The following is a 17,621-nucleotide window of genomic DNA, read 5'->3' on the forward strand; positions in this document are numbered from 1 at the left end:
GCACACTGGTAACTCACGAGAATTTCCACACCTCCTCCCTTCTGTAGTCTTAAATCATGTTTATTTTCATATTTTCGGGGCAGGGGGTATCCACAAAATTTCACTCAGTGACGCTACTGTAAGGCCACAGTTTCATGCTAGCTTAATTGAGGTATATGGAACTACTTAAACTAAAATATTTGATTAAATTAATGGGAAGGCGGTTCACTGCTTTGTACTCGTAAGTAAGGGTTCAGCAGTTGTGTTAGTAAAATACAAATGTAGGCCTTAAAATGGGAATATACACATTCTATACCGTGGCTTGGTGAGGTTGGGCCAGGTACTGAACTCCCCTAAAGTCTAAACGGCTCCTCTGGCACTGTCCTCTCGTCTCGACGCTGTTGGAAAATGCAATAAACTACACGGCTGCATTCGAGCTCACCAAGTGTCCTGCTGTCCTCCTGCATGCCTCTAAAACAAGCACGCAATAAATGGTCTATTTTTAGAAAGAGCAAATTCCCTCAATAATTCAGGCTTGCGTTTGTGAACCACTTTACGGGTCCCATCCCATACCCTCGGCTACGCCATCGCCGAAGGCGCTTCACCCCGTGGAGCCGCTGGCCAGTCGGTACCGGCGCGGTCTGCGACCGTGAGGTTCCTCCACGCGCCACAGCCTGGTGCATTAACCGAATGCGCCACCCTGCAGCTTTGAATATTTTGAATGTGCAAGTCCGCAATCAGTCACACGAGTCACAAATTATTAATGAGGGTACGAAACAGAGAATAAACATTTAAGTACAAAGTGCTTTTGCAATCATATCCTTAATAATGTAGCAATTAATCCTCAGCAATGCAGCCTGAGGATTAAGTTGCATTTTCAATCGAGATTATTAAGTGGCAGTTACAATCAAGCGATCAAGCCAAGTTAACCAAAGGGATGGACGTGCGCCTGAGAAATGCGTGATAACCCTGGACAAAGTTGCACAAGCCTGGGACTGAATACCTATCTCATGATTGTAAAATGAAACACTGTATAGTACAGCCAACAACCGCTTAAAATCCCTCCTCTCTATCTACAAGAGACTCAGATTAGACTTGCCTTGTGTCTGGGCAATCCGTGTGCCGTGTTCATCTGATGCTAAATTTATCTGGTTCACTAATACGGAATGTCTGAGCACACGCTGGCATGCGCTGACAGCCCCGCGCATGCGATTGGTTAAATAGCTCTTAAACAATCCCGTCTTTCTCTCCTACCTTTACCTGAAGCTGAATTTGGGGACAAAGTCAGGTGAATGGAGAAGCACGCGTTTGGTAGGTATCTAGCCTAGGCTCACTTCAGTGGTTGGTCGAAGCAACTCTACTTTGCTTTATTGGTATTCACCCTTGCCCTTGGAGACTCATAGGGTGGATCTGTTTTTTTTTTACTTAGAGTGTTTTCAGCCCCTCAAGTGGATCGATGACTCATCGTTTTTTTGTGTGCATTTTGTATGGTGGTCTCAACACGGTTGGTTTGTGGTTCTTTCGGAGGTCCAGTTAGTTTGTACATTGTGAACACAAAGCGGCCCCAGTCCGCTTTGCCGTGCCCTGCCTCTAGACTTGCCGTACAGACATTCTACACGGCTGCAGTGACTGCAGTGCAGCAGAACGGCTGCTGGTGGTGTTCGGGGGGATTGTGTGGTCAGAAGTAACCTGCGCTCTTCTTGCATCAGCTTCCTCAGAATGTAGCACGACCAAACGATAAACACATCTGCAGGGGCCATCTTGAAGAAAATTACCCGTAATCAGGCGCTGACGTAAGTGGTACAGAAGTACGCATTAACGGCAAAAACATTCAAATGCACAGCAATTTTGTGCCATAATGGTGCAAGTGCCTGACTATTTTCAGGAACACAATGCCGTGAGGACATACAACTGCTATGCATTTAAACCTTTTTGCCGTTAATGTGTACTTGCGTATCACTTACGTCAACCCCTGCCCATAATGCAATGCTACAGCAGTGGGGTCTGAGTTCTATAGGAGCAGGTTGTGTGAACAACAAGTGGTCTGAGATTTCATCAGTGCTCAAGCGGAACAGAAATAGAACTGAGTCCTCTTTCAGTCCACTTACAGTGTGAACACAAAAAAATAATTAATTTGCAGTTAGTTGGTTCACTTCAAAAGAACTGAGTTTGGTTCATTTTAAAATAACAATATGTGAATACACCCTTAAAATCAGCGACCGATCCAGATAAAATCAGCAAAAATCCAACTGCTTTAACCAATTAAGTGTTGAGTAACAGTGAGAATCTGTACACACTGTGGCTACCAATTATATCAATGGTAAAACACATTTGTTTTAAGATGAATGCACTTATATATTTTTTCGACATAAAAGCTGATATTTTTAAACCTGTGACAACAATTTAATCTGACTGAAGAAAAATCTTAAATCAAACCCGACGCTTCACAAAGATAACATAACGCTGCGATCTTGTCTGGCAGTACGGATATTAATGCATTCCCATCAAAGAGCATGAACGTTATTTTAGGGCATGCTCAGAATACACCGGCCCACTAATTGGGAACAGCTGTTGTCTGTGCGTTCGGATGAGGCGAGGAACAAAAAAATATCAGCCAGACACGAATGAGAATGGACAAAAATTTAATTAAACGGTTAATCGCATGAAATCATGCATTCGAACGGGTTCATCTGCATTTCAAACGCTACCATCCCGGGCCTAATTACGGAGGGGGAGACAGCCAGCTCTGACAAGGCCTAATCCCTCCCTGACATTTAACTGGGATTGGGGGTGACTGGACCCCCTGTTCACCCACTGCCGGAGTGAGTCACCGGCTCCAGCTGGTTTATCCATTCTGAACTTCTCTGTTAAAAATGTCAGACAGCGGGGTGGGTGGGTGGGGGGGTAACAGAGGACTGTGGAACCCCGGAGTCTGCAGGGGTGTGACAGGGCAGTAGTTCTCAGACGGGGTCCTGGGGTGCCACTGTGCGTGCGCTGGTTTTCACTGCAACCACAACTGCAACCCCAGTATTTTAACATGCTGCTCATTTTTCTCAATTTGATTTTCTAAATTAGGTGCCTTTTATGTATTAGAGGGAGTATTTACCCTCTTAAGCCACGTTTCGTCAGAAATAGCTACGCACGCCATGAAGAATAAAGTCCCATGCCTGAACTTGAGTCAGCCTACTGGGTGACATGCTGTCACATAGGTTACGCAGTGCTAATTCAGTGTTAATTCCAGTGTTAATTAAACTCTAACAGAGTATACGTGTCCAATAGGGACCATTGCTATGCACTCTGTAGGAGTTGGTTTATCACTGAACATTTTACTGTGTAATGTGCTGGATCTCTAGGACTTCCCTTTGTCAATACAGGTGGGATCATTGGGGTCAAATGGAACAGGTCCCAACAACAATTGTAATGAATCTGGGTGTTAGACAAACCTACAGACAATTTATTTCAGGCATAACTGGAACAACACATCCAGCTGGAGTTGCCATTTTTCATGTAGGCCTATATAGGTTCGGATGGTTCAGATTTTTTTTCTTTACAGTGTGTTGTGAGGGAACGGTAGAAATTGCAGAGACTAAGGATTAAATACTCACATTTTATCTTCCATTATTAGGAACATGAGCGTTAATATGGTCAACATTTCTTTGCCGCGTCGGCCATCTAGCGGTGTTATCTGGAAATGCTTTTGGTAAATGCGTCATTTAAAAATGAATTCAGTATGGATTATGTACGTGGCCATTCTCGTTATCAGAAACATGTTGTGTAACTCCAACACGTAAATGTCATCAAGTTCTTTTTTGAGTAGGCTATTTAATTTTCTTCATGAAAATGTACTTGTAGGAATTGATAATAGCGTCTGTGAAACATCTAGGCATATGCAACCAAGCTAAAGAGTTAAATGTTTAAACAGGAACAACTCAAGAGGGATCCAAAGAACATTTAAGAAAGATATTTTGAGACCCCTTTTAGCGATTACCAGAGTGCTTATCTGTAATGAAAATTCGTTCTCTAAATTTGTCGAGCTGACCTCAATTAAAACGAGCATGGCTTGAGACAAATCGCAATTAAAGCACAATGGTTGTTCTGTACAAACTTTTTTAAAAAAAAGAAAAAACTCCCCAGATTCTTTTTGAGAATGTGTGTAATATTATCTTGGCCACGCCATCATTATAGCGCAATGGCCGGCCCATATGGAACCCAGACAAATCATAGTTGCAGTATAATAGGGCAAAATACAGAAATGTGTTTGGTAAATGAGTTCTATGTAGAATTATAGGCCAGGAGTCTATCAACAAGCCATTTGATTCGCGATTAAATTTTTATTTAAGAACGCGGTTTTGCGAGCTCAGCGATCACCAATTCAAATCCGTCTAAAAGTTTTAGAAAAGGAAAACGGTGCTCATGGGCTATTTCTGAAAGTTAATGGAAAATAGTCCTTGAAATGGAACCATCGTCTTTGTCCTACTTGCAAAGATTAGTTCAAATTCTATAATCTCTCTAATTAAAACTAAAAACTAATTTGCACTCCGACCACCAGCAGTGAACATTACGACGCACAAAACGAATTAAGGGGTAATTAAAAGGGTCATGTATTTATTAGAAATGACCTAATGTTTAATGGGTCATTGGGGAAATGGGGAGCCTCTACAGCTCATGAAAATAAATGTTTCAGAGGCAGAATCGTCTTATTTTCAGTGGAATAATCTGAATATTTATTTGGTGACCCGATTCTATAAGTTTTTCAGCTTTTAAAGTTTTTTTTTAGCCATCTTTGAAATGTTGAGGGTGCTAAAGTACAGATCATGTATAGAGCAATCTTTCGGAGTGGCGATTTTTTTTTTTTAAGTTTGCCTTTCCCCCCTGAATCCTTAGCTCCTGCAACATGGCTAAAACTTACATCAGCGACTGTAAGATGGCTGAAGTCTTACATCATACGGACTGTAGGCTGGATTCCAAACCTCCTCTGGACTGAATACCAATCTGTCTCTTCACCCCACCTCCCCCTCTCTAGGAATACTATATAACAAGCAAAGAGTAGATATCGAAGAAGCCCCCCATCCTTTGATAAAAAAGGCAAAGGTATTTTACGTCTTTTATTCAGAAACGATCTGATGAAAGACTCGACGTGGTGGCTTCTGTTTGGAGAACATATCCAGCAGTTTCCGCGCGTGCACACGCAACCCGCCCCTCCCCTACCCCCACCCCACATACTGCAATACTTAATAATTTCTGCCTTTTACATAGACATATGCAGACACAAACTGTAACACGTGTACACATTCATATACACATCAGACCACATATTTCATATATTCCTTTGAAATACTTTAATTTGACTCTTGCAGATGCAGAAAAATGTTGTTAAAAGCATACCTGCAGATTCCTGAAAATTCTCAGAGATCTATCACCAAACAAATTGTAACAATCACATTAGAGAAGAAAAAGAATTGTGTTCTCAATATTGCGGAAAATAAATGGCTCGTTTTGAATCGAGTTGCAAGAATTCTATTGGTATCTGAAGGGTTATTTATGGTGAAATTCTGAACCAAACCTTGGAGCGGTGGTGGTGGTGGCGGGGTGGATCAAGCCTGAAAAATACCCCCTAGGAGAGCTTGGGGGAACATCAAACAATTGGGCAACTTCAAAGTGGGAGAAAAAAAGTCAACATTCCTTTGATCTGTCCGTCTGTGCTCAATCACAGACCCCCAGCAGCCACTGCGGGTTCAGTTTGGCAAAGATCTTACGGCCATCTGCCACGTCCAAATGCTGCCATATTGTGGCACTGCAGCACAGTATGATTATGGCTAACAATTTTTGACCTATTCCCCACCTTTCACGTGTGTATTTTTAGAGTCCATGGTCGCCCGCCCGGTCTAAAAGGGTCGACGGTTGCCCAAAACGTGGGCTGAGGCCGGGCGCCTCCTCGCACCCGTCAATCAGGCTGCGTTCCCGGGCAACCCAGGCGCCCGTCTTCCACAAAACACCATTCACAAGAAAATTCATGAAATCTGACACAGTCGACAGTTCTCCTGTGCGCTCCAAAAACGGATAAGCATTGTTTTCACTTGCTATCAGACCCCCCCATCGCCACATGTGGAAAAAAAAAATCACTAAACAACAGAGGAGGATCAAATAAACTACTAAGCTTTCATACGTTGGCAATAAAGTAATCTGAGAACCCGTATTTGACTACACAGTGTACACTTGCTTTAACTTTCAGACAAGAGTTGAAGGGAAAATGATGATAGTGGGTCCTGGGTGGGTGTGCTTTCAACTAACAGCTCCCCTTCAGTCTTGTTAATTATCCCCTTTCATTTTAAAGGCCAGCCTTTCACAAAATAAAGCACATTTAGGCCGAGACAGGGAAGAACGAGAGAGTGCAGTGAAGATGGCACGGTGATCTTACAGCTCAAGTGTTTCAAAGTCCTTAAAAACGCCTTTCTCTTCTGCGTAGAAATCTCACAGCTTAAGTCCATTCTTAAAAAAAGAACAGTTTTCTGTTCTAGACAGTTACCTCACTGCTCAAAAGTTTCAAGTCTCTTCTGAAAAATCCCTTGTTTTTGCCCGGCTGTGAGAGGGAGCTGGACGCCTCAGGGCCTGATTGTGCTGACCTGGCGCACGTCTCCTGGGCGGAGCTTATCTCCACGTGCCCGCCCCCTTTACCGCGGGGTTAATGCGTATGAGCAATCTCAGCCTTTACCACAGAGAGACTAATAATATGACCTGTGGGTTTGGGGGGGTGAAGGGTAAGTGGTGGGGCGGGAGGGGGGGTTGGATTTGCATAAGACCTTAAATACTCGTGTCTGTAGATGCCTTACAGGGACAAGCCAACTATCGTGTGAGGGCAAAGAGAGACAGACAGAGATGGGGCAGCAGACACACACACACACACACACACACAGATCAAATCGTGCTGAAAGTGCGGAACAATGTCTGAGCACGTTTTACATTCCTTCCACACCATTTCGCCCCGCTCCATCTCAGTGGAAATGAAACACAGTGGACAGGACCAGAGTATTTCTGGGTCAGCCTGGATAAGGCAAGGGCAGTGGAGCGTGCTCACAGAGGGCCTTGACACTTCCTGTGTGTGGGCGTAATGTTGGGAACTTCCTGGCCTTGTTTAAAAAGTCCTATATTTGTATATGTGTGCGTGAGTGTGTGTGTGGTTTGTGTGTGTGTGCGTGAGTGTGTGTGTGACCACTCACGTGTGGATCCCTTACATCAGTGATTTTAAATTTTCTTCAGTTTTCTTCATTTACTCTTTGTATGCCAGGTGACATAACTTTTTCCCACTGATATTGTAATTATTCATATTTTTTAAAATAAATTACTGTTTCATGCATTATGAAACTGGCAAGCTGCAAAACCTGGAAATCCATAATTTCGTTTGTTTAGTACAAATTACATTCCACAATCTTTATCCTTCATTTAAGCCTACCTGTATCTCAAAATGGCCACTGTGGAGTCCGGGACATCTGTCTTGTGTAAAATTCTGCTGTGGGGCACTGCCCCTTCTAGACAGAGTCCATAGGATGGCCTAACTGGAAAACCGAAGAGAGTTAACGTTAGAAAAGCTTCATCCGTGGCCAAATACGTGATGCATTATCATTGTACTATTATGAGAGCAGGTCGTCTGCCCTGCCTGTGTGCTTTTAAATCTTACAGAGACGTGGGATAACAGCACAGGAAGTACCATAGCAGAGAACTCATCCGCAAGCATACCACATCAGGGCTGAGATTCTCCGTAAGGTGCATTGCTTCTCCTGCTTATCAGAGACGCCATAAAGTGATTTTATGCTGTGGCTGATCAGATACGAAAAGTCTGGAGCTGATAAAATCAGTGGGAGAGAAAAAACGTCCTGACGATGTGTCCTCGTTCGGCTCTGAAACCAGAACGCTTACTCTCCCAGACTGACCTGGGATCAGCCAGTGAAACCAGAACGCTTACTCTCCCAGACTGACCTGGGATCAGCCAGCCTGCCTCTCTCCTCCACGGTGGAGACGTGGCACAGTGGGGTGGGGGATGGGGGATTGGGAGATATGGGAGGGGGCAGAGAGGGAAAAGCCTAACAGAACTTTCTGGAAGGAATCCTATGCTACAATAGTGCAAAATAGTTTCTTTAACACGAATACTTAACTTTCAATCCCAGAGTAGCATTTTGTTTTAAATCAACACTTGGGCAGGGTCATCTCCACTCCTCGGTGCAGCCCTTACACTGTCACACTGGGCACACTCTCACATCCCTGCAGCATCTCCCCCGGCCTCTGGCTGAATGTGCACCAAAACTCACCTCCAGCACACAGTAGAATTTCACAGGTAGTGTCACTCACAGGTCGCAGTGAAAGTGAGGTCCGGACCGGCCCGGTCGGGTTTCAGAAGCGCGCGTGACGCTGTGGGATGGCTTCACGCAGGCTTTGGGACCCTGAGGAGAACCTCGGAGTCCCGCGGGAGGCCCGTCAGTGCGATCCTCGGGTGGGAGGGGTCAGCCTCAGTCCCGGTCTCCCTCATTTTAATATGCTCTACCCAACTTCTAGAAGTTTCTTTTGACCGGTATATAGTCCAGGAGAAAGGTTCCGCCGCACTGTGAATCGACAAGACATAAGCTGCGGAAGCATCTGAAAGCTCCAAGCCTGTGAGGTAAGAGCAACCACAGCAATGAGGGGAGAGGGGAAGACTGTGTGTATACAGCAATGCAGTGTGGGTCAGTTCTCAGTTTTATAATACCTCCAAATGGACAGGTTGTGGTGACTGCATCAAGATCTAAGTATAGCTATTGAGAATTTGCCAGTGAACACAAAGCTGCATATCTTTGTGCAGTCTAAAAGGTGCACACTATTTTTCTGGCTGCAGAAGCAGTCCAAGCTATTCCAAATGCATAATACTGAGTGTGTTGCCTTGTCCTGGTTCATTTTTGCTACTGTCTGTTTATTCTTGTCACTTTCGCTGCGCTGCATGATATTCTGAGGTCAGAGAAGTGACTCAAATCGCTGGTACTTGTTTGCTCTCCTTATCTTAACTGCTTTGCCACATGTAACGGTTTTGCCTGGCAACAGCACCTAACTGTCTTTTACTTGCACTGAAACACTGCCCTCGTTCAATTCAAGAACTGTGTTGTATCAGAATCAAGAATTGTAATGCCTTTTCCTTAATCTCTTAACACCTCTAAGCAAATGCATTTTTCTGAACGTATGGACTAAACTTTCTATAATACTTTCAAAGTATTTGACCTGAAAATAGAAAAGACTGCACACACAGTGCTGTATGTCTAATTTTCAGTTCAGGGAGTGGCAGGAGGTGGTTTCTGAAATCAGAGCTCCCTCTCTCTCTTTCTCTCTGGAATTCCGACCCTGAGCCACTGTGGCAGTGCTTATTGGACAAAAGATTCGCTCAGATTCACTTCTGGCCAATCAGAACTGCTTGTGCATCCCCCTTGCGTATGTGCATGTATCCTAGACCTGGTACTTCTGAACATTATTAACTTTGTCTAAATATGGCTTCAGTGGCATGAAGAGAGAATTCATGGGGCGACACAGGAAGCCATTGTTACCCGTTCATTTCTTAGCCAGCTCTTTGACAGTAAAATATTTTGCAACTTACTCTGTGGAGATTACTCTATGCACCTCTTGTCTTTCAGAATGAAAATCGCAAAACTTCACAGCACTATGAAAACCTTAAAAGGTATCCCATGATGATAAAAAAATACTATAAATAAACAAAAAAAAAAGGCACTTCGATAATTAGCCGTAGCTGCCTTTTAATGTTTTTTTGGGGGTTTTATTGTTTGGAAACTGAGAGAGCAAAGAGGCACACTTTGCAAGGTGTTATTCTGAAGTACACTGATACCATCGGCCACGTCTGGAGGACTCGTGCCTCGGGGCTGTGTGATAGTCAACCGTATCTTTGTTTAGGCTGTGAGCTGTGCATACGTGCGTACCATGCAGCTACATGTCTCGGGGCCGCCTCCAGGGGGCGACGTTGACACCTCCGGGACATGTACACGTTAATAAGAATTCGACCCTCATATCTAACGGAACAGAAGAAACAACACTGTTTTAGGTTGTTTAAACAATAGCAGTCTGTGTATAACCACACCTGGGGGTTTGCATTTAAACAATCCATTCATACCGTTTTAAAATACATCACACGAAAAACAAGGAAAGTAACAGCCCTGTTCACGAAATATGCTTTGTAAATGGATTTTGCTTTGCTTATAACGTGTTTTATTGATTGTTTCATGTGCTAATCCTGGTGAGTCGCATAAAGTCTTTATAAAAAACTACTAACTTTCTCAGACGTTTCTGAGCTGAGTGTGGCTCTGATTACGAGTGCTGGGGAAATATATCCTCTCTTAAGCAGAAACATTTTTAAATAGTCGTTTATTTTTGCTTAAGCCGTTTGGCCTCTGCATGGGTTGTGTGCCCTCCAGCAGCTGACGTGGCCGTTATACAAAACATCTGCTCACCACTGGCTCGGAAACTGTGGCTCCAGAGCTCAGCACGGACACGCAGCCTGTAATTACACTTATCCTCCAGTCTCTTCAGTTCAATCTGCTAAATATAGAGAGCAGGAAGCGACTAAGCTCTGAGCTTTCAGGTGGAAATGCTACAAAAGCTTTCTGTCTGAACTCTCTCAGCACTGGAGTAGGAAACACCTCAAAAGCTTTGTTTTGAAGTGTAAAATTAAGGATTTAGGCATTTTTTAAAAAAAAGAATACCCTTACCAAAAGTAATAATCATTTCAAAATTAACACTGTGCAAAATTTCACAGCAGGAAGGACAGATTAAGACACTTCTCCCTCTCTTTTTTTTCTGTGTCTGTCCATCACGCTTCCAGAGCTCCATCTTGGTTTGAGTCCACTCTCGAAAGCATGCGGGCGACGAACATGGCGGCTCTGTGCCTACTGGCGATCTTGGCGGGACTGGCGGCCGGGGAGGAAGGGAAGCTGAGCAGCCACGCCACCGCCCTGGCGGACAACAGCGCCAACCTGGCGTTCAACCTCTACCACAACGTGGCCAAGGAGAAGGACCTGGAGAACATCGCCATCTCCCCCGTGGTGGTGGCCTCCTCCCTGGGCCTGGTGGCTCTGGGCGGGAAGGCCTCCACGGCCTCGCAGGTGAAGACGGTGCTCGCCGCCGGCGCGGTCAAGGACGAGCACCTGCACGCCGGCCTGGCCGAGCTCCTGACCGAGGTCAGCAATTCCACCGCCCGCAACGTCACCTGGAAGATCAGCGGCCGCCTGTACGGGCCCAGCTCCGTCAACTTCGCCGACGACTTCGTGAAGAGCAGCAAGAAGCACTACAACTACGAGCACTCCAAGATCAACTTCCGCGACAAGCGCAGCGCCCTCAAGTCCATCAACGAGTGGGCGGCCAAGTCCACCGACGGAAAGCTGCCCGAGGTCACCAAGGACGTGGACAAGACCGATGGCGCCATGATCGTCAACGCCATGTTCTTCAAGCGTGAGTAGACCCTCCACAATTTCTTGGGGTATACCTCTGGGGCAGGTAAGGAAAGGGGTCTTCTCACACCAAATAGCTGTGGAAAGGTTTGACCACATAACATTCGATTTTATGAGCAGCTGTTCCTTTCAAGGTCTCCCATTGGACTGTTCACATGATAGATAATGTTGAGGTACTTCTGAAAACTTTCTAATTACTTGTAGGACAGTCCCATTCCAGACCAAGAATTGTTTCAGGGGACGTTATTGTGTTGCACAGATCAGAAAAGGCCTTTAACCCTTTCATTTCACGTTGTGATGTCTGAGAACGTGCTGTAGCTCCAAGTTAACACGGCACTCCAATCCTCACAGCTCACTGGGACGAGAGGTTTCACCACAAGATGGTGGACAACCGTGCCTTCCTCGTCACCCGGTCCTTCACCATTTCAGTTCCCATGATGCACCGTACAGGTGAGCGTCCTTGACGACATCATCCAAAAGCCAACTGAATAACAGCAAAAAATAATATTTCAAACAATGGATGCAAAAATCTCTGGTTCCTCCCAAACACAATAAAACATATTTATAATATAACATAACTAATGTGTAGTGTCAGTGCTAATTAAACTCTAATAGTGTTCATTTGAGTACAAAAGGGATTCAGTGTATTACACCAGTGTATGTAACACAGACCATTTTGCTTTACGCCGCCATGAAAATTAGTCATCGTCAAAATGGTGCAAGTAGAAGATGCCTCAGTGATGACGGCTTGAGGTTGATGTTTGTGCCACTTGCTCCCCACGCCAAGAACAGGCAAAGACACTTCTGAGCCTTATCAGGAGTGCAGACACTGGGCCTGTGAAAACAGCAGAGGGGGAATGAAAGTGGCTTGTTTTTTCCCTCTGTTCCTCCAGGCCTGTACCACTTCCACGAGGACACTGAGAACAAGCTGTACGTGCTGAACATGCCGCTGGCCCACAAGAAGTCCAGCATGATCCTGATCATGCCCTACCACGTGGAGCCCCTGGAACGCCTGGAGAAGCTGCTCACCCCCAAACAGCTGGACACCTGGCTGAGCAAAACGGAGGAGCGGGCGGTGGCCGTGTCTCTGCCGAAGGTCAGCATGGAGGTCAGCCACAACCTGCAGGTGAGCACCCGAGGGGAACCCGCACGCGTGAGCCGGGTTCAGAACCTACAACCTGCTGCTAGCCACAGAAAAAACAGGCAGGTTCAGAACTCATTACCTGCAGGTGAGCACCTGAGGGGATAGTGTGCAAAGTGTAAGTCAGGTGCAAAAATCATAAACTGTAAGTGAGTACCGGAGAGGATCTGAGTGTGTTCTGGAGAACTGCGGAATCAGAATCAGGTAAATCTATCAAAGGACCCCAGGTTGCAGGAGAGTCAGGGTCAGGACTCACAACCTACAGGTGATCACCTTGCAGTATCAACTGTTGAAAAATCTACTTTAGAACCTACAGCCTATTGTTAACTCACTTAAACATTCCTGTCATTGGAGAGTTAGGTTCAGAACTTTTGTTGATCAATCTGCAAGTGAGTACCTGCAAACTGAGAGCCAAGCTTAGAATGTGCAAACTAATGGTAAAGCCCCTCCTCTACAATCGCCTGGATTGGACATCCTGATAATCTATCGTTGATTTACTGGGCACAGAAATAAACAACCTGGTTGGTTCTTTCAGAAAAACCTCGCAGAGCTGGGTCTGACCGAGGCTGTGGACAAGGCCAAGGCCGACCTGTCAAACATCTCGGGTAAGAAGGACCTTTACCTGGCCAACGTCTTCCACGCCTCGGCCCTGGAGTGGGACACCGAGGGAAACCCGTTCGACACCAGCATCTTCGGCTCGGACAAGCTGAAGAACCCCAAGCTGTTCTACGCCGACCACCCCTTCATCTTCGTGGTGAAGGACAACAAGACCAACTCCATCCTCTTCATCGGCAGGCTCATGCGGCCCAAGGGCGACAAGATGAGGGACGAGTTATAGTCAACGCCGGCTGCGGCGACACAGCCAAATGCTCAGGGCTAAACTTATGGGAATCCACACCAAGGGTAAAAATGTGCTGGGCTACATCAGTGTTATTTTAACGCTGAGCATTTCGCTGTGTCGGCTTTCGTTAATGTGGGCGTGACTGGAGTGACGCACAAGCACATTCCAATAGACAAACGGTGGCTGGATAGCTGGGTTAACGTTTCCAGGAGTGCAACTCCAGAATCGCATTCATCTTCAGCAGGGAGTGAGTCATTGTCTCAAATGTGATTCGTTCAGAAACTTAAAACACCACACGTAAGATTTCTGAATTTTCAAAGGGGAAAAAAGCCAAATACTAGTTGGACGCAGTCCAAAATGACCACCAAGTGCCTTGTTTTTAATATTGAATGGCAGATGACATGACTGACAACATGCTTATATTAAGTATGATCTCTCAGGTATTTGCCTTGATTCTGAGGTCATCGTTTCTTTCAGGGGTCTGGGTGACGCATAGGTTTGGTTATTAGGTTTTTAACGAGTATCCACGGTTGTGTCGAGTGTGTGAAATGTGTGTGGGTTTTATAGAAATATCTTTAATGTTTAAAGTCAAAGGATTTGTACACAGGTGTCTTGCAAGCATGTATGCTGCTACCATTCACTACCAGACCGCCACCCAACCCCCTCCCCCTCCCCCACACTAAACACATTCCTTTCTCCTTCGCGTTTGGTTTTGACGGCGAAACCCCCGCACTGAACGGGCTGTTCTGCACTAACTGCACGCAGAAGGCTACGTCTGTATCGAGTGTACGACTGAATCTACTACACGTCGCGTTCCCATGCTGTCAAGTCATGTTTCTAAGTGCTTTTTTTTTTGGCAAAAAATCTCTTTTGGAATCAACTTTAATGCAACATTGTTACATTTTTTTCAGTTTTTTTTTTCAATAAAAATTTTTCAATGAATTGTCTCACGTGCCATTTTCTCTTCCAGCACTACAGCAAACTATTTTAATTACCAAGATATATTTTAATTTAATCGTATTTTATACCATAAATTGTAAGTTGCGAACACACTACTACTTGACAGGAAAACATACATAATATGATGTATATTATTTATTTTTTACAATACAGTTTAGGACAACTGAACAAAATCATAATCTACAATCCACGGCCGCGAAATTCTTTCAGTAAAAAGACATGTATGATATGCGTCGCCACGTAGCTAGCTCTGGCGAGATAAAAAAAAAAAAAAAGTTTTACTTTAAGGCAGGCACTGGCACATAGACCGATACATTTCCAGCGTTTCCTGTGTGCAGATCGGAAAATCCAGGGCTAGAATGAGCATATTAGACACACTTCTTCTGTGGAGCAAATGCCCACGTGGAGCTCTCAGCTGCCCTAAGTCACTCCAAACTGGTCCAGATAAGATTTCGGTGGGAAATTTATAGGATGAAGAGTACTGTTAAAAGCTGGATTGGGCCACGGCGTTCTGGGCGGACGACTGGCGCAGTTGGTGCGCAGGGATGATACGGTGAGCAGCACACAGAAGCGAAGCATAAAACAGCGACTTTAACACGGAGCGCGATTACACCTTGCCATGTAAGAGTCAGCTATCAATTCAATAAACTGCTATTTTTTTTTTTTTTTGAAATAATACGTAGGCCTACTGATGCATGTATTTTTAAATTCCGACAAACTATAGTGGAGAATCCCTGGCCGGCGACTCACACAATGGGAAAGGCTACATGTATTTGAGTACTCTCTTCCCAGTGAAGTGGCTGCTTGCTTTCGTCGGTTGATAAAACAAAGCGTAACTGGTAACTTACCCGCTGCCTGAACACTGCGTCCTACCCGAGGGCTCGGAAATATCAAGACCTTTTGTTCCCGGAAGGCGCACAAACGCCCACCAGAATGAGCGACAGCACTGTTATAACAGTTGCAAGGGCTCGTGGAAAATGAACTTTAAGGGGTTTGTGTGTTTCCAGGCCGGTATACATGCAATCCATTACTTTTTTGGCGTTTTTCTATTCATGGTCTATTAGAAAACTTAAACAGGTGTTCCATATACGCCAAACGGCAATCGCCTTCCGATGGGAAAATAGGGATTTCTGTGTTGCATACTGCTACAGTATATTGTAAGAAAATATTAATAAAACAAAATGTGGTGAACATCAAGGCCACATTTGTTTTTTTCACTTGATTACACAATAATAGTTTTTTTTTTAGCGTACCGACATGATTATCCAGCTGTCTAGAGCCAGTGCATGTCTAATCTAAATAAAAGCACGTTTTCAACGTACAAAAATGCTAAGTTATAAATAAAAACTTGCTCAATCTAGGCCATTAAAAGTACTGATACTGAAATGAAGCCAAGTTACAAAAAACAATATTGGATATCTTAGCTCACATAAATTAAGCTGTATTGCTAATGCTACCCAATGTTTCCTAAATCATTTCGTGTAACTTAACGTATTTCATGTACGCCCTGTGTTTTTCATCTTACCGTCTGAAGAGAATGTGGTCATTCAAATGTTCTGTGTCACGTGAAAGTGTAAAATGCCAATCGTTTATAGTGGAAATAATCTGCAATTCAGCTGTGTTACGTTTAAAGAGTGTAAAAACCCTCTTCATCTGCAGGCTCGTGCGGCCCAAGGGCGATAAGAAAAGTTATGGCCAACGGTAAGATGTAACAGTTAAACTGTAAAAATATGTCTTTTGGTTTTTTAAATCCACACCAAGGTGAAAATGTACTGGGCTATATCAGTGTTATTTTAGTTCATGTGTGACTGGAGTGACTCACAAACACATTCCAATAGGCTAACGGTGGTTGGTTAGCTGGGTTAACTGTTCTTCAAATATTTGCCTAATTCAGAGGTTATCGTTTCTTTCAGGCGTTTGGGTGATATTTAAGTTTTGTTATTAGGTTTTTAATGAGTATCCACGGTTGTGTCGAGTGTGTGAAGTATGTGTGGGTTTTATAGAAATATCTTTAATGTTTAAAGTCAGAGGATTTGTACACAAAAGTCTTAAAAGCACATTTGCTGCTACTATTCACTATCAGACCACCACCCAACCCACTAAACACATTCCCTTGCACATAATAATTAATCCATACATTATCTATACCAGTGGTTCTCAAACTCAGTCCTGGTTTTCATTCCAACCTTAACCATAATCCCAGAAATTTAACAAACTGATAATGTGTTAATTAGGTGCTTTTTATGTTTTAGAGCTGGGGTCCCCAGTCTTATCCAGAAAGGGCCAATGAGGGTGCACAGTGCACACACCCAACTCAGTATGAGCTCACTCCAATTCTGCCATCTTTCCCAAAGGACAGAGAGCAGATAATACCAAACAAGCCTAGGAAAGCTAGTATATGGCTGGATCGAACACACGTGATCTGGCCGACCAATGGTGTAACTTCATAACTCGGCCGACCAATGGTGTAACTTCATCACTCAGTCACTCAGTCACTCAGTCAGTCACAGACATTCGCGTTTGTAGGGCTGGCCCCGCTGTTGCAGTCCAGCCAAAAAGAACATATTCTGATGAAACAGGCAGGCATGCTCACTTTCTCCAGATGTCATGTAACTTTAGTGCCATCATCTGGTGAAAAATAGGATCGGGAAATGTGACGTAATTATGGAATAAAGTACTCGAGCAATAGTAACACATGAATAACGGATCCATTAATCTGCAGAATGAGATCATATCCAGTCAAATTTCAGCATGGTGTTAGATAGTTATAAATCCTGGGCAACTTTTTATAATAAAAAGTTATAAATGCAAGTTTAGTTCAATAATGCATTAAGAACATTTCAACTGTAAAAGTTTAGAAAATCAACAGATCTCACAAAAAAACTTGGAACAGTCTTCTTGGTTTTATTTAAATATCTTTACCTTGTCATTACAAAACTATACTTATCATATACTCATTTATACTTAACATAGCACATCATATATTTCAACTTGGTTTTCTTGCAAGTCAAACAGTGTGCACTTAAGATTTGAGTTAAATCAATCCGTGTAAGCATAATAAAATTAGGTGATAGGCCTATCTAACAATAAGTCTGACCTTACTGTCTGAATAAATGTATTATTATGTAAATTTGTTCATTCTATAAGTTCATTTAACCTTGTGCAAAATCATACTTAAATTCTATTAAATTAGAAGCAATTCTATGTAATGTGTACAAATAAAACCCCA

The 17,621-nt window shown here is 43.9% G+C and overlaps 2 protein-coding genes and 1 long non-coding RNA gene across 4 annotated transcripts in view; 1 reads left to right on the plus strand and 2 right to left on the minus strand.

Moving 5' to 3' along the window:
* gdpd5b (glycerophosphodiester phosphodiesterase domain containing 5b) overlaps positions 1–8,421 on the minus strand; it is an 80,051-nt gene extending 71,630 nt beyond the window's left edge. Inside the window, exons 1-2 of the mRNA XM_064302001.1 lie at positions 8,283–8,421; positions 7,430–7,532 (exon numbers count right to left, since the gene is read on the minus strand). The gene's annotated coding sequence lies outside the window, so the exon portion shown is untranslated. The remainder of the gene's footprint in view (positions 1–7,429; positions 7,533–8,282) is intronic.
* A 62-nt stretch (positions 8,422–8,483) lies between these two features.
* serpinh1b (serpin peptidase inhibitor, clade H (heat shock protein 47), member 1b) lies at positions 8,484–14,374 on the plus strand. Of its 2 annotated transcripts, XM_064302008.1 has the most exons (6): positions 8,495–8,629; positions 9,627–9,670; positions 10,826–11,451; positions 11,802–11,900; positions 12,344–12,576; positions 13,127–14,374. In XM_064302008.1, the coding sequence occupies exons 3-6, from the start codon at positions 10,860–10,862 to the stop codon at positions 13,427–13,429; spliced, it is 1,227 nt and encodes a 408-aa protein (XP_064158078.1). In that variant the 5' UTR covers positions 8,495–8,629; positions 9,627–9,670; positions 10,826–10,859; the 3' UTR covers positions 13,430–14,374. The 2 variants fall into 2 exon arrangements, with proteins under 2 accessions (XP_064158076.1, XP_064158078.1); XM_064302006.1 differs by lacking the exon at positions 9,627–9,670 and having other exon boundaries at positions 8,484–8,629.
* On the minus strand, positions 10,050–12,346 carry LOC135235937 (uncharacterized). The gene is made up of 2 exons (XR_010324467.1): positions 12,123–12,346; positions 10,050–11,934 (listed from the first exon to the last, which is right to left on the minus strand). It is a non-coding gene; the product is annotated as an uncharacterized LOC135235937 (long non-coding RNA).
* Positions 14,375–17,621: the final 3,247 nt, after the last annotated feature.

Source organism: Anguilla rostrata, chromosome 12, assembly GCF_018555375.3.
Source record: "Anguilla rostrata isolate EN2019 chromosome 12, ASM1855537v3, whole genome shotgun sequence".
NCBI classification, from domain to species: domain Eukaryota; kingdom Metazoa; phylum Chordata; class Actinopteri; order Anguilliformes; family Anguillidae; genus Anguilla; species Anguilla rostrata.

Excerpts from the sequence above, each read along its gene's own strand:
- serpinh1b (XM_064302006.1), top strand. The coding sequence starts at position 10,860 with ATGCGGGCGACGAACATGGCGGCTCTGTGCCTACTGGCGATCTTGGCG. Across the intron at positions 11,452-11,801 it reads CAACGCCATGTTCTTCAAGC|CTCACTGGGACGAGAGGTTT; the intron begins GTGAGTAGACCC and ends CAATCCTCACAG. Across the intron at positions 12,577-13,126 it reads AGGTCAGCCACAACCTGCAG|AAAAACCTCGCAGAGCTGGG; the intron begins GTGAGCACCCGA and ends TGGTTCTTTCAG.